The sequence below is a fragment of the Urocampus carinirostris genome, chromosome 19 (assembly GCF_059441175.1).
Source record: "Urocampus carinirostris isolate Australia breed hairy pipefish chromosome 19, RoL_Ucar_1.0, whole genome shotgun sequence".
Classification (NCBI taxonomy): Eukaryota; Metazoa; Chordata; class Actinopteri; order Syngnathiformes; family Syngnathidae; genus Urocampus; species Urocampus carinirostris.
Window position 1 is genome coordinate 17,383,477 of NC_142367.1, and position 18,469 is coordinate 17,401,945.

The 18,469-nt window shown below is 39.3% G+C and overlaps 1 protein-coding gene across 1 annotated transcript in view; it reads left to right on the plus strand.

Annotated features, from left to right (window-relative positions):
• Positions 1 to 18,469, plus strand: part of fasn (fatty acid synthase) — a 56,844-nt gene that overhangs the window by 29,553 nt on the left and 8,822 nt on the right. Inside the window, exons 21-37 of the mRNA XM_088324360.1 lie at positions 157 to 360; positions 2,063 to 2,379; positions 2,820 to 3,218; positions 4,164 to 4,328; positions 5,520 to 5,635; positions 5,896 to 6,050; positions 7,559 to 7,762; positions 7,843 to 7,993; positions 8,963 to 9,141; positions 9,953 to 10,072; positions 10,171 to 10,293; positions 11,561 to 11,784; positions 13,073 to 13,265; positions 13,326 to 13,477; positions 15,242 to 15,333; positions 15,402 to 15,796; positions 18,233 to 18,424. Of these exons, the coding sequence (XP_088180486.1) occupies positions 157 to 360; positions 2,063 to 2,379; positions 2,820 to 3,218; positions 4,164 to 4,328; positions 5,520 to 5,635; positions 5,896 to 6,050; positions 7,559 to 7,762; positions 7,843 to 7,993; positions 8,963 to 9,141; positions 9,953 to 10,072; positions 10,171 to 10,293; positions 11,561 to 11,784; positions 13,073 to 13,265; positions 13,326 to 13,477; positions 15,242 to 15,333; positions 15,402 to 15,796; positions 18,233 to 18,424 (3,381 nt within the window). The remainder of the gene's footprint in view (positions 1 to 156; positions 361 to 2,062; positions 2,380 to 2,819; positions 3,219 to 4,163; positions 4,329 to 5,519; positions 5,636 to 5,895; positions 6,051 to 7,558; positions 7,763 to 7,842; positions 7,994 to 8,962; positions 9,142 to 9,952; positions 10,073 to 10,170; positions 10,294 to 11,560; positions 11,785 to 13,072; positions 13,266 to 13,325; positions 13,478 to 15,241; positions 15,334 to 15,401; positions 15,797 to 18,232; positions 18,425 to 18,469) is intronic.

The following is an 18,469-nucleotide window of genomic DNA, read 5'->3' on the forward strand; positions in this document are numbered from 1 at the left end:
TGGGAACTCAGTTAGGCATTGTTAACACATACTCAATAGAGAAAATGTTTTAATCTTTACTTTTTTATTCTGCCTTAAACAACGCACCCCACTCTCTCTGAAAAAAAATCAAGACAAGACCTCAATCAAACTTTTGTATCAAAAATATTCCCATAGCTGCGACCGTCCACGTCGACCATTGCCTTGATAAAATCACCGCCGGAGGAGTTCAGATCAGCGGCCTCCACGCCACGGTGGCGCCTCGCCGGCAGCAGCAGCACAACCCGCCCACTTTAGAGAGGTTCCTTTTCGTTCCCTATGTGGAGACGGAGTGCCTTGCATACGAGGGGAAGTTTGTCGAGCAGCTCAAGCTTTGCAAAGGTATGTGAAGTGATGCATTCATGTCATGTTTAATCCCAGTTATATACAGTTATATCTCTTTATACAAGCACTACTAAACACAATAATTTTGATATACAAGCTTTATTTGGAAAACAAATCTTACCCTATGTGTGATGGTAAATCCAAGCTAAAAGCAGTCCCAGAGGCTACCACTAGGGATCGCCCACCGTCATTATCAGAGTTCCAGTTTGGGCATGCAAAATACTACAGGCAAAAAAAAACTGCTGTAATTTTTTGGGTGTGCACGTTCATTTAAAGTTATAGTAATTTTGATTTTTAATTGTACAGTAAGTGCTTGGGTATCATTAAGTCTCTCATACCTGTCTACATCAGCCATTTTCTCCCTGCATTAATGTTTGACTTGACTTGAAAGGAACACATCTTCTGGATGCAACTGGGACGCATCATCAGTGATGTATCCTGGGTTCATTGAGTGTTTCGTGTCTCACAACATCAAACACTCTCGCCGAGGTTGATCACGCCTCAACTTGCGTCCCAGTAGCAGCCCACGGATCTGCCCCTTTGAGCTAAAGCCACCGAGGGGCTTTTTCTGCAGCTTCACTGGCAGAAAAAGCCCCTCGGCTTCACTAGCAGATTTATTGGCTTTTTTCTTGGCTGCCCCTGTCACACCGAACCATCCTAAGACTTTACAGTATGATCGTCCAGCAAAACCTTTGCTGCAGACCTTTATTGGCTGCTTAAAGAAAATTTCCCAGCCCCTGCACTTCTCCACCACTTTCATTGGCTTCCTCAAAGCGCTCTACCAGCATGATCAGGTGTTTTAAGGCCTCAGAGGTGATTATCATGTCCGGTCGGAGCAATGTTGCTGATATGTGCTGGGGGAACCTTAGTTGTTTCCCAAGTTTGACGTGTAACTGCCAATCAGAGGCAATGTGGAGGAGTCCTGTTGTTGTCTGTGCACAATCCCTGGGTTTCTCTCCTGCCTTGATGAATTTGACTGCCTTGCTCGGGGCTTGATGGTATTTGCCCGTGTTGATTGCTAAGGCGATGCTTTTAGCATTTCCATTTATTAAGCAACAATAAACCTTACAAACCCAACTTGGCACCTATTTACTCACTACAAGACAGACTATGTAGAATACCGCGACGATATTAGCTATTTACGAAGCAATGTCATCTGTTATTAGTGACCAAGATGATCTGCGTTAGAGCTGGAACCTGGAAAACGAGATTGTTATGTCGTACACAATTTGAAATGATCAAAATGAACAAAAAAAACATATAAAATACAGAGAAAATATATAAGTTGCCCGGTATGAATGTTCTATCACTCCTCCTTGCAATACCCCTCTTTCTCCGCACCACACACATAGCGTCTTTACAGCGTGAGTAAGTGCTAGAAATAAACTAATTTCATTTATTTCATATAATTTTATTTCTCATTAATTACTGTATTTTATATTTATCTTCAATTACTATTTCAACGTGTTTTAAATGATCAATAAAATCTGCTTTATAGCTATGTAGGGTTCACTTGGATGCTTTCAAAAGTACAGGAACAGAATAGTTTTTAATTAAAATTGGTTTATTACACGAGCAATTCGAGCTACTAACACAATCCTGGAACAAATTAAGACTGTATAAAGAGATATTGCTGCATTTAGTTAACATTGTACAAAATTCAACAACGAAATAAAAGCATCTCATGGTTTCCATCTAGGACTACTTCTCAAACTGCAGCAAAAATTGACCGCCCACGGTATGAAGCTCTGCATGCCAGGCCTGCAAGGAGCATCTGCAAGCTCCCTCCCCAGCTCCGAAATCTCCGAGCCTGGCTTGATCCGACTGGTGGCCAGTCTGTGTGAGCTGGAACTGAACGGGAACCTCAGGTCAGAGCTGGAACAAACCGTGGAAAAAGAACGAGAGTGCCTGTTGCAAGACTGTCTAGTGCGGGGTCTCCTGGATGGCCCCGCCCTCAGGGACTGTGTAGACACAGCTATGGAAAACGGAGTCCCTGGCAAGATCAAAGTCTTGGAGGTAAGAAATTGAATAAATGGGTTGGGATCTTGACTCATACCCTGCCAATGCATTAAGCATTTAAAGGCAGTGAATGGTTCAATGCCACTAATTTCTAAAAAAATTAATGGTAATGAATGAGCAAATGAACATGTTTTTCTACACCTGGGTAGGGTCAGAAAGAGGGAGGGACGAGAGGTGTAGAGGGGCTTGGCTGCATCTTAGCCTAAATTATCGGCCCGTCAAATAAATAAGTGCCATTACCGTGTCTGTCAAACTCCCAAATATTGGTGCCAATAATCTGTCGTACTTTAACGCATACTAAAGTTTTTATTTAACCATAGCATATTTTTTGCAGATATCAAATTTGTGTCACCATTTATATGAAATTGGAACATTTCATCTGGTATGCTATTGTAGTCAACTGGGGGGAAAAAAAGTCCCTTTGTATCTCTTTCCAGGCATTTTCCAGCGACGGTAGGCTCTTCTCCTGTGTGCTGTCTCTCCTCAACATCCAACCCATGCTGCGTGTAGACTACGTAGCCACAGCAACCAGCAAGGATCTTCTGGTAGCCCACCAAAGTCTCCTGGAGGAGCTGGCGGTCACCACAGCTGAGTGGGACCCCACGTCGGTACCGGCACCTGGCGGATCTGTTGGAGGGGCTGACTTGGTGCTGTGCAATCACGCCTGGGGCCCGCCGAGAGTTGATCCACGTCTGCTGGTGACGCATTTAGCTTCAGGGGCCAAGAAAGGGGGATTTGTTATACTCCACACGTTGCTGAAGGGGGAGACCCTCGGCGAAGCGGTCAGTTTTCTCTCTGCCATCAACGGAAACAACACTCAAGGATTTCTTACTCAGGTCAGAAAAGAGAATCTTCAAGAATGTACTTCCATGTGTTGACTAGAGCGAAAACCAACAACTAGAAGTTCTAGTCACTATACACTATAGAAGCTCGAATTGGCAAAATTTGGATGCCCTTTGAGACTTCTTGTGATTAAGGGCATCGCAAATAAACATGACTTGTTGTTTTTAACGTTTTAACAACTGATGTTTGTTCTTCAGACAGTATGCACTTAATTTCCAATACTTTTGTCAGACCGAGTCTGGCAAAACGCTCAGGCTTTCTTTTGTCGCCAAATATACGCATATAAAATGTAAAATGAATGTAATCAAACCGTATTGGCCTTAATGTTACTTAAATCTTACTGTCCGACGTGCTTTCTTTTTAAATGTTCCTGCATTACAGGGATAGTACCATGATACACAAGGTCTATTTTGCAAATGTCGCAAGTAGTCTTTTTGATTGGTCGTGTCAGGGATAAAATGCTGACTAACTTCAGAGGTTTTGGTACTCGCACTTATGTTGACAACGTCATATTTGTATTGTGCGTGAGCAACTCTTAGCAGAGATAGTACAGACGCTGCCCTACTTATGAACGAGAGTTTCGGACAATGGTTCGTTAAGTTGAATTTGTTCGTAAGTTGCTTCAGTGCCATGTTTTGTATGGATTGTATGTTTCAGGTTTATAGAAGTATGTTTTAAGGCTTGTATAAGTAACCTGTATCGTTTTGTACTAAATAATAAACATTTTATAAAATAATGTGCTCTATAAAGATAAATAAAGTGAAGTTTAACTTACTTTTGGGAGATGAGCTTCAAGAGTTACCCGAGCGTCTGTAATCTTGTAAAATTTCTCACTCTGCAGCAATAGTCGAGGATTCTATTAAACTCCATTTCTGTTATTGTTTTTTTGTCGACAACGTTGCAGCCCCAGTGTCTTGACAATAACGTGTTATCTCCAGGATGAATGGGAACAAGTGTTTTCTGAGGCCTCCCTCAGCCTGGTGGCCGTCAAGAAGTCCTTTTACGGATCAGTGCTCTTTCTCTGTCGATCTCTGGCTCCTGAAAAACAACCGGTCGTCCTCCCTGTCGACGACACAGACTACAAATGGGTGGAGACGCTCAAGGTGTGTTAAGCAGGTCATGCCTGGGTTTTTCAAATATTCAATTCATCCTTTTATTTTGTGTGTTTAAAAGATGAGGCTTCAATTACTGTTTGACACTGGTAATCAATGATCAAGTCTTTAGGAGAATGGGGCATCTCTGCATTACAGTCACATTAACCCTGTAAAATGTATGTGTGTGTTTTATTTTAAAAAAAAAATATCTACGAGCCAAATACCCCATAAGCAGCGCAAACAATTTTTTGGTAGCATAACCATTTATTATTTATATTATCCTGTTATAAAATATAAAAGATATAACAATAAAGATTATTTTAAATCAGACATAATTTGTATAGTGGTAGAAAATGTCATTGTGCCTTTTTTTTTTCAAATAAATGAAAATGCATTGAAATACATTTTTAAAAATTAACGGTTCCGTTTTATTTTTCTAGGAAACTTTTGGCTTTATTTGCATTTGTATGGTGATAGAAAATATCTTTAGGCTTTGTTTTCGTGTTCTTTTTTTAGGCAAAATACACCCAAGCAACATAAAGGTAATAATAATAATAAATGATAATACTTTTACAAAAATAAAACAATACATTCAAGAATTTAAGAATAATTTCAGATTGCCCGAAAAGCAAAATGGATAAATCCTTAAATATGAATACATGTTTTCATTAGGATAATAAAAATAATATATTATAATGCTATTATAACATAAAAATACATATAAAAATATATTAAAGTAATTTTAAAATGCTGAAAAAATAGTTTAAAAAAATTAGGATAATATTAATAAATTATGATATTGTAAAATTCAAAGAACTCATCATTTTAGATTAAAATAAATAAAACTGATTTAAATGGAAGGATATAGAGTAAATGAAAAACAAATATAGACATTTTGTATAATTAAACTTTTTGTTTAATTAGTATAGACATCTTTACTATTTTAAGACTAGTTTATGATTAAGGGCTATTCTAAAATATATGACTACACACAGAGATACAGACCTCCCTATTTTTTGTACCATTTGTTTATTATTCAGGAAAGGTTGGTCATTGTTTTTAAATAAAAAAAAATATAAAAATGTTTTTAAAATGAACCAAAATAAATATAATTTAATGTCCTCAGTGATCTCATTTTATCTTGCATTATTCTCACTGCCAGAATCTCTTAATTGAAAGTCACAAATACTTTTTGAACAGGCCACGCTTGCAGAGCCCTCCGATCGTCCAGTGTGGTTGACTGCTTCTAAGGCTCACTGCGGCGTTGTGGGAATGGTCAACTGTCTGCGGCAAGAACCAGGAGGCTTGCGCTTACGGTAAAGAAGTTGCATGATTTGATGGAAATATTTTAGAAAATGATTAAGGTTTTATTATTTAATTGTCCTAGTGCTGAGATTTTTTGGGATTTCCTTGCCCTCCTGTGTGTTTCAGAATAGGGGATGTTGTAATGGTAGTCTGTGCAGCCTTTTGAGACTTTTTATGATTAAGGGCTATACAAAAATGTGATTTTATTTTGCATCACAATAACCGGACTTTGGATAAAGGTGTTGATTTATAAATTGTTGGTGTGTCCCAGGTGTGCCTTCGTGTCCAACCTGAACGGCTCACCGGAAGCAGCTTCCATCCGGTTTGACCAGCCAAGCATGCAGCCGGTGCTCAAAAACGACCTCGTCATGAACGTGTTCCGAGACGGGCGCTGGGGCGTCTTTCGACACCGACTTATAAGTCTTGGTATGAGATGATTACTGATTTGATTTATTTCTTAGGTCGGCTTGTGGAATATGCAGTTCTGACTTTAAACTATCGTAAATTCCGGACTTCAGAGCGCACCAAAATGAAAGCTGCTTGTACAAACTTAAGGAAAAAACTTGAGATTTTAGATATAATTTATTGGTCCATTTAGGTGAATTCACTCCCACCGACGGTACAGGCATACGATTACAAAAACAGCAGAATGACAAACATATGAGGGCAGCTTGATCGGATGGGTCAGCAGGGCCTGTTTAAAGGGATAATGGCAGATGGGATCAGGCTTTTCTCGAGGCAGTTCCTCCTAAGTCTTATTTTCTTGTACCTGCACCCAACTTTGTTTTTGTAGGTGCCACATTGGATTTTAAGCAGCAGGCTTGAACATCCATAAAAATGAGGTCATTCATATCCATCCATCCATTATCTGCACCGCTTATCCTCAGTAGGGTCGCGGGGGTGCTGGAGCCCATCCCAGCTATCTTCGGGCAGTGAGCAGGGGACACCCTGAACTGGGCACACAGAGACAGACAACTTACTCACTCATTCACACCTCAGGACAATTTGGACCGGCCAATTAACCTGACATGCATGTTTTTGGAATGTGGGAGGAATGGACTGAGGAATCCCACGCAAGCACGGGGGGAACATGCAAACTCCACACAGGAGGTTTGATCTCATGACACCAGAACTGTGGCGCACACGTGCTAACCACTGCGCTGCCGTCATTCATATACATTTCCTAAAATAGAAAGTCAAGGGGAAATGTGTCCCTGACACGACCAATCAAAAAAAAGACTCATTGCAACACATCCATGTGCTGTATCGACTAAAATTCAGAATCAACAGCCTGTACTCACGCAGAGCCACGCGACTGATCTTTAGACATCTCATCTTTTGAGTACATGACAAAGCAACAGAGGACACAAAGTGTTACTACTACTACTACTTAAAAAAACAAACTCATTCTGCATGCCAACGCTAGTTACTAACGAAAGAGGGGTACACCATTATTATAAGGCTGACTGTTATCGGACTGATCCCAGCCTAAGTAGACGTCAAAGTTTATGGCCCAATAGGAAAAACATACCTGATAGTCACCTGCACTCTGAAATATTCAATCAGCGGACACTACCTTTTAGAAATATTCCAAGCATTTATGTATGATGAATTTTGTCACACTCCTTTGTAAATGTTGTTGCAAATGTATTTAATATTGACTGCTGTACTAGTTGATTGAGATATCTTAATCGCGGCACAATGTGTTACTTTTGTTTACTAGACATCTCCCGGCTGTTTTAATTTTAATTTTATTTTTTACGTAAAAAATGGACGTTCATTTTTGTGGCTGTTTAAGCCTGTGGCCTTAAATCTGGTGCAGCTCGTATGAAAACAAAGTTTTCTTTCTTAAATTTGCTCACGCGGCTCTTGAACAGGTGCGTTTTGTCGTCCAGGGTTTATAGTAGTTCCTAAACTATTTTTCATTTTTGTAGATCAAAACGAGGAGTTGACAGAGCACGCCTATGTCAACGTATTGACCCGGGGAGACCTTTCTTCGTTGAGCTGGATCGCTTCGCCGCTCCGCCATTTTGTACCCGGTCAGCCTAACGTGCGGCTGTGTCGCGTTTATTACAGCTCGCTTAACTTCCGAGACATTATGCTCGCCACGGGAAAGCTGCCGCCGGATGCCATCCCAGGTAAGTCTTTGTTACGAAGTCAGAATCAATGCCCCCAGATTTAAGTAATATGAACACAGAGTTGACTGTGTGCCATGTAGGGGACCTGGCCTTGCAGCAGTGCATGCTGGGAATGGAGTTTTCCGGTCGCGATCCCGAGGGTCGGCGCGTGATGGGACTTTTGCCTGCTAAGGGATTGGCCACGTCCGTGGACGCCGATAAAAGATTTCTCTGGGATGTCCCCTCCAGCTGGTTTGTGTCACATTTTATGTTTGTGTTTCTGCAACAGAGACTGATAATTGTCGAATTGTATCTTGATGACTTTTCAGTAGTCCATACTTTTTAGTGCTTTACATTCATTGATTTTTTTATTTCCTTTCAGAAGTATTTTCTATTATTTTGCAGTGCTTTACTACTGTTTTTCAGTAATATGGATACTAGTCATTTCCAGTAGTATTACAGTACTCATTTGTGTTAGTTTATTTGCAATTTTTAGTACTTGTATACTACCCCTTAGTACTACATTACTTTGTGTACTTGTACTGTTGCTTTGCAGCTATTTTACAGTAATATTTTTTTTGTTAAAAGTATTTGTTATTTCTTTTATTACTTAATTCCTTTCATGTTTTTTTTAGGAATTTTAAGCACTTTTAAATATTTTTATAGTACTTCCCAGTATTTTTGGGTGCTTTTTTTGTACTTTTAATTCATTCAACAGTACCGCTTTTTATTGAAGTATTTTTTGTAAAGTTTAACTATTTGTTAACGTATTTGACTTGGTTTTTAGTTGTTTTGTCGGACTTTTTAGTACTGCAGATTTTTTTTTACATTTTTTGCAACCATGTCCACAATTTTGGGGTAATTCCGGGCTTTATGACTAATTAATTTACAGTGATAAAATAACTTAAATGCATTCCCCAAGACTGCTACAAGTACTTGACTTTTTAGTGCCACGGCATAGCAATAGTATCCAATGGTATCATCACTTTTAATGCATGGAATTTTGCCTCTAAAACAATGCTATATAATTTTAAATTTCACAATTGTGGTTTTATTTTTTATACTTTGAGTTTGTAAATGACCACAAAAGTGTGGCTGACACTAGTTTCAGTACCTGTGTGCTGATAACTGGTATCAAGACTCTCCTATCACTAATGAATATTGTGCAAAGTTGTACTCTTTTTCTAGTGAGTTTTAAATTCAGACTGTTTTTACCTGCAGGACTCTGGAGCAGGCGGCTTCAGTGCCAGTGGTGTATACCACAGCCTACTACTCCCTGGTGGTTCGCGGCAGGCTGCGCCCTGGAGAGAGCATCCTGATCCATTCGGGATCCGGAGGTGTCGGGCAGGCTGCCATCGCCATTGCCCTCAGCAAGAACTGCAAAGTTTTTACAACAGTTGGTAGGTTTCTTATTGGAGTATGGACGCTGCTGTATATAGACCCTGCCTTACTTTTGACTTCTCAAAACGTCTCAAAACTCATTAACGTTTGACTTCTCTTTCCAGAAGTCAATCGCTGATTGTGCACACTCGCGCGTTATAATTGCGCATTAAAACTGATCCCAAGTTGCATTACGCATGTTTATTTTTGGCTCTGATTTGAATACACCCTGTTGATATTGGGAATTTCATTGGCCGACCAATGTGTCAATTCCCATTTGAATTGGTCACTACTGGCTGATGATAAAGAGAGCTAAATTTATACGTGTCAGTTTTTAAATACAAACCCATACAGGCTAATGCGGGCTGTGGCCCGTGAAAAAAAAGGCTGCCATTGGTAGAGAGTGCTACTAATCAAAAGCTCAGAGGCTAACTGCCATGTTGGAAATTATCCCTCGGGTGTGTTTACATTTAAAAATAAATTATAGGGCGAAGCAGATGAGCATCGTCAAACTATGCAGGAATGCTTTTAGGCAGATTTTTTTTCTAATCTGTCGGCATAATCGTGTTTTTGGAGTATTTTACACTGTTTGATACACTAGACTGCTGCTAGTGTAACAAGACCATAATTGAGGAGAATCGTCAGGGGGACAGTATTGGTGAGCTATGATGAATAGTTTTCGGGTGTCTTGTTTCAGACTGGTCGTCATGGTTTGTGATGAGTACATTTTGAAATAGTTTAAGCTTTCCTATGGGATGTGGCATGAAGACACACATTTGCTTCTAAAAATTGTCACTTTAAAATAAGATAACTGTCAGCTTTGTTTTTTAGGCTCTGCAGAGAAGCGTGCCTACCTGCAGGAAAGATTCCCTCAGCTTTCGGCAGACTCCTTTGCAAATTCCCGAGATGCGTCCTTTGAGCAGCACGTCCTTCTACACACTCAGGGGAAAGGTTTGTGTCAACCGTATTTCATAATAATTCTATTTGTCGGTGCAAAACAAGCTACTCTTGCTATTATTTTCTTCCCCCCCATGTTCACATTTTTTCAGGGGTGAACGTGGTGCTGAACTCACTCGCTGAGGAGAAGCTACAAGCTAGCATTCGCTGCCTCGCACGACACGGACGATTCTTGGAGATAGGGAAATACGACTTGTCCAATAACTCTCCTCTCGGTCAGTGAGACTCCAGATGAATACATGGAAATGCTGGTTTAAGATCAGGCGATAGTGTAATCGTAATCCTGTGCAGTCCTTTGAGGCATCTTGTGATTAAGGGCTATACAAATAAATGTGACTTGACTTGATTTAGAAATAGAGAATACTACATCAAAATGAATGGTTTTCTATTTATTATTCTATTTACTTTTGGATAAGTTTTATTGCTAGTAGAATTAGTATCTATTTTATTACAAATATATATTTTATAAAAATCATCAAAACTAAATAGTAGTATTTAACAATTGAAGAATACATTTATATAATTTAAAAAATCCTATCTGTGATAAGTAATATTAAAAAGTTATTTATATTTTCGAATACTTTAATCTTGCAAGTAAAATTAAATATATATAATTAACTTTCATGTATTGTTGCATCCTGTTAGTAGTTAATAATATACTAATAATGTGCAAATATTCTTCTAATAACTGATCATAACTAACTAAATAGAAATGTTACTTTTTTGTTAAATGTAATTACCTGTTTAATGTAATAAAACATTATTGCTAAATAATATATTAATTTGTAACTACTTTATAAGACTTGATGATGGTATCTAACTAAATGCAAGGTCAATCCGTTTTAGTTGCTATTTATTACTTTTATTCATCATTTCATATACCATTATCAGTAGTGATTAATTATGTTGATTATGTAATGTATCCTAATAATTTCATTAAACTCTATCAAATAATTAAGTCATGACAGTGTTTTCATACATTTTATAACTTTTTTGGGGTCAATTATACAGAAAAATTGTTATATCCTTTGAATATTCATGACTATTATAATAAATATATGTATTTAAAGGTACTAACTCAAGAGCAGTTATTTTTTATGTAAAAAAGAAAAAAGGCAATAATCGTCTAGAGATATGCTTCTGCGTGCAGTGCAGGGGCTAAATCACATATTTGGCGTATGTCATGCTTAAGGCGGTGCACATATTGAACAATTGCTAATTCATTCATCTAATCCACATGCTTTTGACTTTCTCATTCAGATTTGGAAAAATAAATCTTCGGACCTTTAACATTAATACCTTTTATTTTCATTTTCTTTAATCATGTACCTCCTGTGGTATTTACATTGCAAAGGATACAACGATTTCTAAAACACCATGTACATTTTTGATATATATTGCTTAATTTACTGAATAATTAAAATGACACCAAATACAAAAGGTTTGGTTCCAAAAAGTCAAAGGAAACGTTCCTGTCTCCAGGCATGGCCGTGTTCTTGAAGAATGTGGCGTTCCACGGCATCCTGCTGGATGCTCTCTTCGAGGAAGGCAACCGCGAGTGGGAGGAAGTGTCTCAGCTGCTTCGAGAAGGCATTGCGGCTGGGGTCGTGCAGCCCCTCAAGACCACAAAGTTCCCCAGGGTCCAAGTGGAAGACGCATTCCGATACATGGCGCAGGGGAAACATATCGGCAAAGTCCTTCTACAGGTCAGCCATACTTGAGATTGTCAAACAAGGCCTTCTGTCCCCCCAAAATATTCAATCTGAAGCAGGTGTTGAGAAGGAGTGGCTCGCAAGCCAGATATGGTTTTTTTAATGAGTACATCTGGCTTGGAGATTCTTGAACAGCCTTGTTAATATTCTCCAAATCGTTTCATTTTAAGTACAAGCGAAGTCTAAGCAACGCTTTGAACTCTAGGTTCAGTCCAGAATATACAAAGCAAAGTTCCAACTACGGTTTACAGTCACGGTGTTAAACAAACAGACCCAGTTTTGGCAGTAATTCTCTATGGAATCCAGTATATGGAAGCTTATTAAACAATGCATGTTCACTGTTGAGACTCTATAAGATGAAAAGCCATAGAACACACTGTAAACACCAGCCAAGCACCCAGAGCACTTAAATTGTGTGGGCAGATCTCTGCACACTCCTCTGTCTCTCGCTCCCCAAGCGCGCTCTGTGCCAGGTATTGCTCATGAGTACATCTAGTTTGGAGATAAAAATCTACTATTTTAATGCATTTAGCCTGGGCGTGGAACATCTTGTTTTTTACCACAGGAGTCCTTTAGCTCTTTTCTCCCTTTTAAATGCTGTTAAGATGTCATTAAGATTTTCTTGTGTCTCATAACCAATGAGATGCATAAAAACATTCATGTGACTGTGCATCTACCTTCTACCATTTCCTGGATATTTTTTCAAGTGGAGTTTGCGCAGGTAATGAAAAAATGACGTATTGTAAACGACACACTTTGAGTACCTATTTAAAAGGAATGTTTGTAGATTCCAAAGATGTCAAAAATGTGCAACCATTAAATGGAAAGGAGATCGAATAATGACCACTCAGTTCCCAAGCTTACAAAGGTGACCATGTTACATAGCCGAAGGCAAATGCATCATCATCCTTCTTGTTTGCAGTATTTTGTGACACTTTTACAAAAGAACTCACACCTGGTCAATATTTACGACAAAATTGACGGTCAAAATGAGATGATTTTAAGTTATTGCGGGACGGAGACAAATCTTAAGCGTTATATTTGGTAAGATGGGACACAGTCTCTAGCATTATTATTATTATTATCTCATGGATTTTATTAAATTCATTAAAACATCACACTGTGAACTAAAATGAGCAAAAGAATTAGAAAGTGGATTTGGCAGTTTGGTTGAATTTTGGCTTAAAATATGTGATGTGGTTCTCATAAATAAATAAATAAATCTAAATGGCACCCTGAACCTTGTTCTAATGGTTTATCATTGACTGGCTGCACACAACAGGTCTGTGATGAACAGACAGTCCCTACTGAATCGCCTTTAAGGATCCCGGCACTCCGCCGCACGTACTGCTCGCCCTCCCACTCCTACATCATCACGGGTGGCCTTGGGGGCTTCGGCCTGGAGCTGGCTCAATGGCTGACTGAGAAAGGAGCCCGCAAACTGGTGCTTACTTCCAGATCGGGGATCAGGAACGGTAAGACAAACCAAAAACTGGTTGGAAAAAGAGTGCTTTTCCATTCCGATGCGTTTTTAGGTTACCAGGCTAAGCGTGTGAGCGAATGGCGAGGGCGCCATGTGGAGGTGTTGGTGTCGACATGTGATGTCAGCACGCTGGAGGGAGCAGAGAAGCTTGTGGCCGAGGCCTGCAGGCTGGGTCCGGTCGGCGGGCTCTTCCACCTTGCCATGGTAACGTACAGTACTATTGAGTCCGGGTTTAGAATACAGACTGACAATGGCATGATTACTTGTAGGGCTTTGGATATAAAGATTTTACCCCTTCAGAAAAAAGGTTTTATATCCAAGATCCCCACAGATCCTTAAAGCCTTAAAAGGCATTTAATTCATTATTCTAAAAATGAAGCCTTAATAGGCATTAAATTCTCTTGAATACCAGTCCAATTTTGTAGGCAATTGAGAGCATCCTCTTCTGCCTTTTGGTGCTCTTTGTCAGTCCTGAGATCCTTATTGACATGATGGCTTTTCGAGAAACTTAAAAATGAAAAAGATTTGCCCATTACGTAATGTACTTCATCAAGTTCTTTTACGTACACACATTTACAACTCGGACTACAACATTATTTACACACGGGCAGACTCGTGCAGAAAATGGATGGGGTGACTGTTTAGCCAATCAGAATGCAGAACACAAGGTACGATAAAAATCCGGGAAGTAGCGGAACCTCCAACTAAACCGCGATACAGTGAGGACTTATTCTATTAATCTGGGTGTTAGTCTAAAAATAATTTATATATATATATATATATATATATATATATATATATATATATAATACCGTAAATTCCGGACTATAAGCCGCTACTTTTTTCCCAAACCTTCAACCCTACGGTTATTCAGTGATGCGGCCAATTTATGTAATTTTTCTAAGAGTACCAAAGGTAAGATTTAGACCGGTGGATTATATGCGCAGAGGAAGACTGCAACTTCTTGGCTTGAGCACAAAATTAAATTAGCGTAGACATATCCTCATCATGCAAATTGCAAAAAGAAAGGCACATGACGTAGCTTTCAAGCTTAAAGCAAACTAGCAGTCCGATAAAAAAGGATACAGAGCTACTGCACGTAAACTTTAATTTGCGAGCGTGGTGCTAGCGTGGGACGACGTCTATATGACAAAGTCTCTTTCCCATACTGGGAAAAAGAATTTGATGACGTCAGTTATAAGGAGGAAGATGAGGACGATTTACCTTGGTTTCTGCCAGTACGGTATGTTTTTTTTTTAACAGACCTGTTAACTGTGTTGCGAGTGTGTTGCTAGTAGCGTTTTGATACCCTTCACAGGCACGGTTTGGGATGAAAGTTATAATATTATAATTAAAGCTTTGAAAACTCTCTCGGTGTACCGTCTTTCTTTGTAAATATGTGTAACCGATGTATAATATGTATTTGCACCTGTATGTTTTTGTAATGTATTTATTTGAGACACTTATTCTGATATGTTTTGCGAATTAAAAAAGAGGTGGCGGACCAAACGCGGGCTGACGGGAAGTGGGGTAAAGGTGAGTGAGACCAGTTGTCGCGGCAGACAATAGTGGATATATATTTTTCCCACCCTTACCTTGGATTAGTTTCAACGGGTAGCTGGACTCTGCATGTCTGCATCAAACTTTAAGTACTGGTATAATTTTCTGTTAATTTTGCCGGCTGTGGTTTTTGGACTGTGTACTTTATATTCAGTTACAATCGCGGGACTCAAAGCCGGAATTGGGCTAGTTTTGTGATTGTGTTACATGTTTTAATGTGGGCGCATGCGGCTTATATACAGGTGCGGCTTGTGTAAGTACAAAATCGGTTAGCCTCCTAAAATGTGGTGGGTGCGGCTTATAATCAGGTGCGCTCTATAGTGCGGATTTTACAGTATATATAATATGTGTGTGTGTGTACGTTTTATCATATTTGTTGAGGCTCTCTTGATGTTATGTCGTGTGCAGGTTTTGAAAGATGCTATGTTGGAAAATCTGACACCCCAGCAGTTCCTCGATGTCAACAAACCCAAATACGATGGCATACTGAACCTAGACAAGTAAGACAAACTTATTGAGCTGTAAATAACGACAAAGTGCTGATGGAGGCTCTTGCCTGCCTCTCTAGGGTAACAAGAAAATCCTGCCCAGAACTGGCCCACTTTGTAGCATTCTCCTCCATCAGCTGCGGCCGGGGCAACGCCGGACAGAGCAATTATGGCTACGCTAACTCGGCCATGGAGCGTGTTTGCGAGCAACGCCGGCACCAAGGCCTACCCGGGCTGGCCGTACAATGGGGGGCCATCGGGGACGTGGGAGTGGTGCAGGAGACCATGGGAGGCAACGAGGCGGTGATCTGTGGGACCCTACCCCAAAGGATCGCCTCCTGCCTTGATGTACTCGACCAATTTCTGTGCCAAAACGCCCCCGTTGTGTCCAGCTCCGTGCTAGCCGAGCGCTCAGCCGCCAAAGGCGAGGCGGGGGGACAAAAGGACTTGGTGGAGGCCGTGGCTCACATTCTGGGTATGATTTGTACAATTTCTATTTTGGAGTTTTAATGTGTCCCTCACGACCGCAAGAGGCAGTGCTTCAAAGTACTGAATGTTCCCTTCGCGCATAGGGAGTTAGAGAAATGTTTACCAAGTCCTTTGTGACACTTCAGGTTTCTTACGGAATCTTCTCGCATTAACACAAGGATTCCGAATGACATGATGCTCATAGAATCGTAATTACATATAGGTCAATCATAAATTATAGAATAGAAGTGTGTTTTAAGCCTGGATTTAAACAGTTCCACTGAGGTTGCAGGTCGAATCTGAGGGGGAAGAGCATTCCACAGCACCGGGGCCCGAATGGAGAATGCTCTCGAACGTGGGGATTTCTTCTTGGCTCTTGGGATCACTAGTAAACCAGCATTTTCAGAGCGAACATAGGGGGAAATTAAATCTGAAAGAGATGAGGGGGCAAGTCCATACATGATTTTGTATACTACCAACAGAACCTTAAAATCACATCTTAAGCTAACAGGGAGCCAATGCAGGTTAGCTGAAATCGGGGTAATGTAATCAAACTTTCTTGTCTTAGTTAAAAGCCTCGCTGCAGCATTTTGTACCAGCTGAAGGCTCTTGATTTTGGACTTCAGGAGACTGGAGAGTAGTGCATTACAGTAATCAAGACATCAGTAGCCTAGATGGTAGTGTGCCCGCTTTGAGACTGGGAGGTCGCTGGTTCGCGCCTCGGCCGAGACATACCTAATTGGTATAATGGCGGCGCCCTCTGTTGGCTGCGGCTGCATCGACTCGCTACAACGGGTCAGGTGTATCGACATTTCGTTCTGTGTACATTGTTACAAAGAATGACAATACAAAGGAAATTATTATTATTATTATTATTAGGTAACAAACACGTGTATTATAATCTCCGCATCAGACAGCGTAGGACAAATTTTAGCAATGTTGCCAAGATGGAAAAAAGCTGTTCTAGTAATATTCTTAACGTGTATTTGTAAGAACAGATTTTGGTGTCATATAGTTTGGCATATTGTTGGTGTATGCATTACAAAAAGTTCTTGTGGGAGTGGAATATAATTTTGCATAACGAGAAAGCATTTTCCTTTTAACCTTTCTTTGTTTGTTTTTAATTGTAAAATATATTTTTCTTACAATATTCGTAACAATTCGATTTTTTTGGGTTGCCTGGATTTTTAATTACATCTTATATATATTTAAAATATTTTTGGGGGGGTGGGGAAATATTATTTTTTGAACGTATATTTTTGAATTACTTTATTTTACTAATTGTAGAAATTCATACTTACATTTTTTTGCCGGAATTTCTTATAAATAGGTGTATTTTTGTTTCTCCTAAATATGTGTATACATATTTTTCTGTCATATTATTGATATTTCAAAATTGAAATTAAATGTAGAATACATTTAAATCCAAATTAAAGAGAAGAAAACAAAAAGATCCCTAAAATTAAATAAAAACATGCTAGACGACTTTAAGTGTTGTTTTTTGGACTCAAAGAAAAAATTACAATTTTACTACTGTTGTGGTAAATACACTTGCATTTGTAGAATAGATTTGCATACATGTAGAAATTTAGAAAGACTTGCTTACAGTTGTGGGAAAAGGTCGGGTAGACATCCTTGAAGATACTCTTGGCAGACGATTAAGTTTCCTTGAAGATAGCGTGCAAGGGACGGGACGCTCTGTACTTGATACGTGATACAGGACCGCCTTTTGGGGTGTAATCGAAGCTTAATCGTCGCTACCAGCTTTAAAAACACTGTCATGTTCCCAGCTCTCCGAGAAACTTCATTGACGCATCAATAAAGTTGTATCTCCCTCCGACGAGGCTAGCTCCTGTCCATTTTCCTTATCCACATATGAGAAGACTTTTCTCTCGATTATCGAACCTGCAATTTCTCCAACACTACATATGTAGATATTTTTAGAGTAAATATAAATAAAAAATATTAACTTTTCAAATATTCAAAATCGAATTACACATTTTATGGTAAATTGATATTCACCAGCAGAAAGATGTATTATTTTAAATCATGAATGATAATGAAATAATAATCTATACAAATAAACATGACTTGACTTGATCTTAAAAATGAGTACATTTAATTTGTAGCACACTGCTACATCATTAATTTCTTTATGTAGTTAAAGAAAATGGTATCCTTATTTTTTTTTAATTTTTATACTGTGATGGGAGCAAACAAAAAGAAACGATTTATTCTATGCTTTGCTTGAAAAATATTGACACATCTTTTTCCTTGCAAAATATGCTTAAGAATTGTTTTACTGCAAAATAGAGTAGTAATATAGTAGTAGTATACTAGAAATGTATACAAATATCATTGGTAATGATCCTAAAACGAATGCAAATTTCTCCTGGTGAATATTATTCATTTATAACGACTTATTTATTTCTCTCTCCATTAGGTGTGCGGGACGTCAGCAGCCTGAACGCAGACGCCTCATTGGCCGACTTGGGCCTGGACTCGCTGATGGGCGTGGAGGTCCGCCAGACTCTGGAGCGCGATTACGACCTGGTCATGACCATGAGGGACATCCGGCAACTTACCATCAACAAGCTGCGCGAACTGTCCGATAAGAAACCCGAAGGATCCGTCGGTAAGATTACTAAAAGTGTTCTTTTGTTGAGCGGTAGAAAAACGT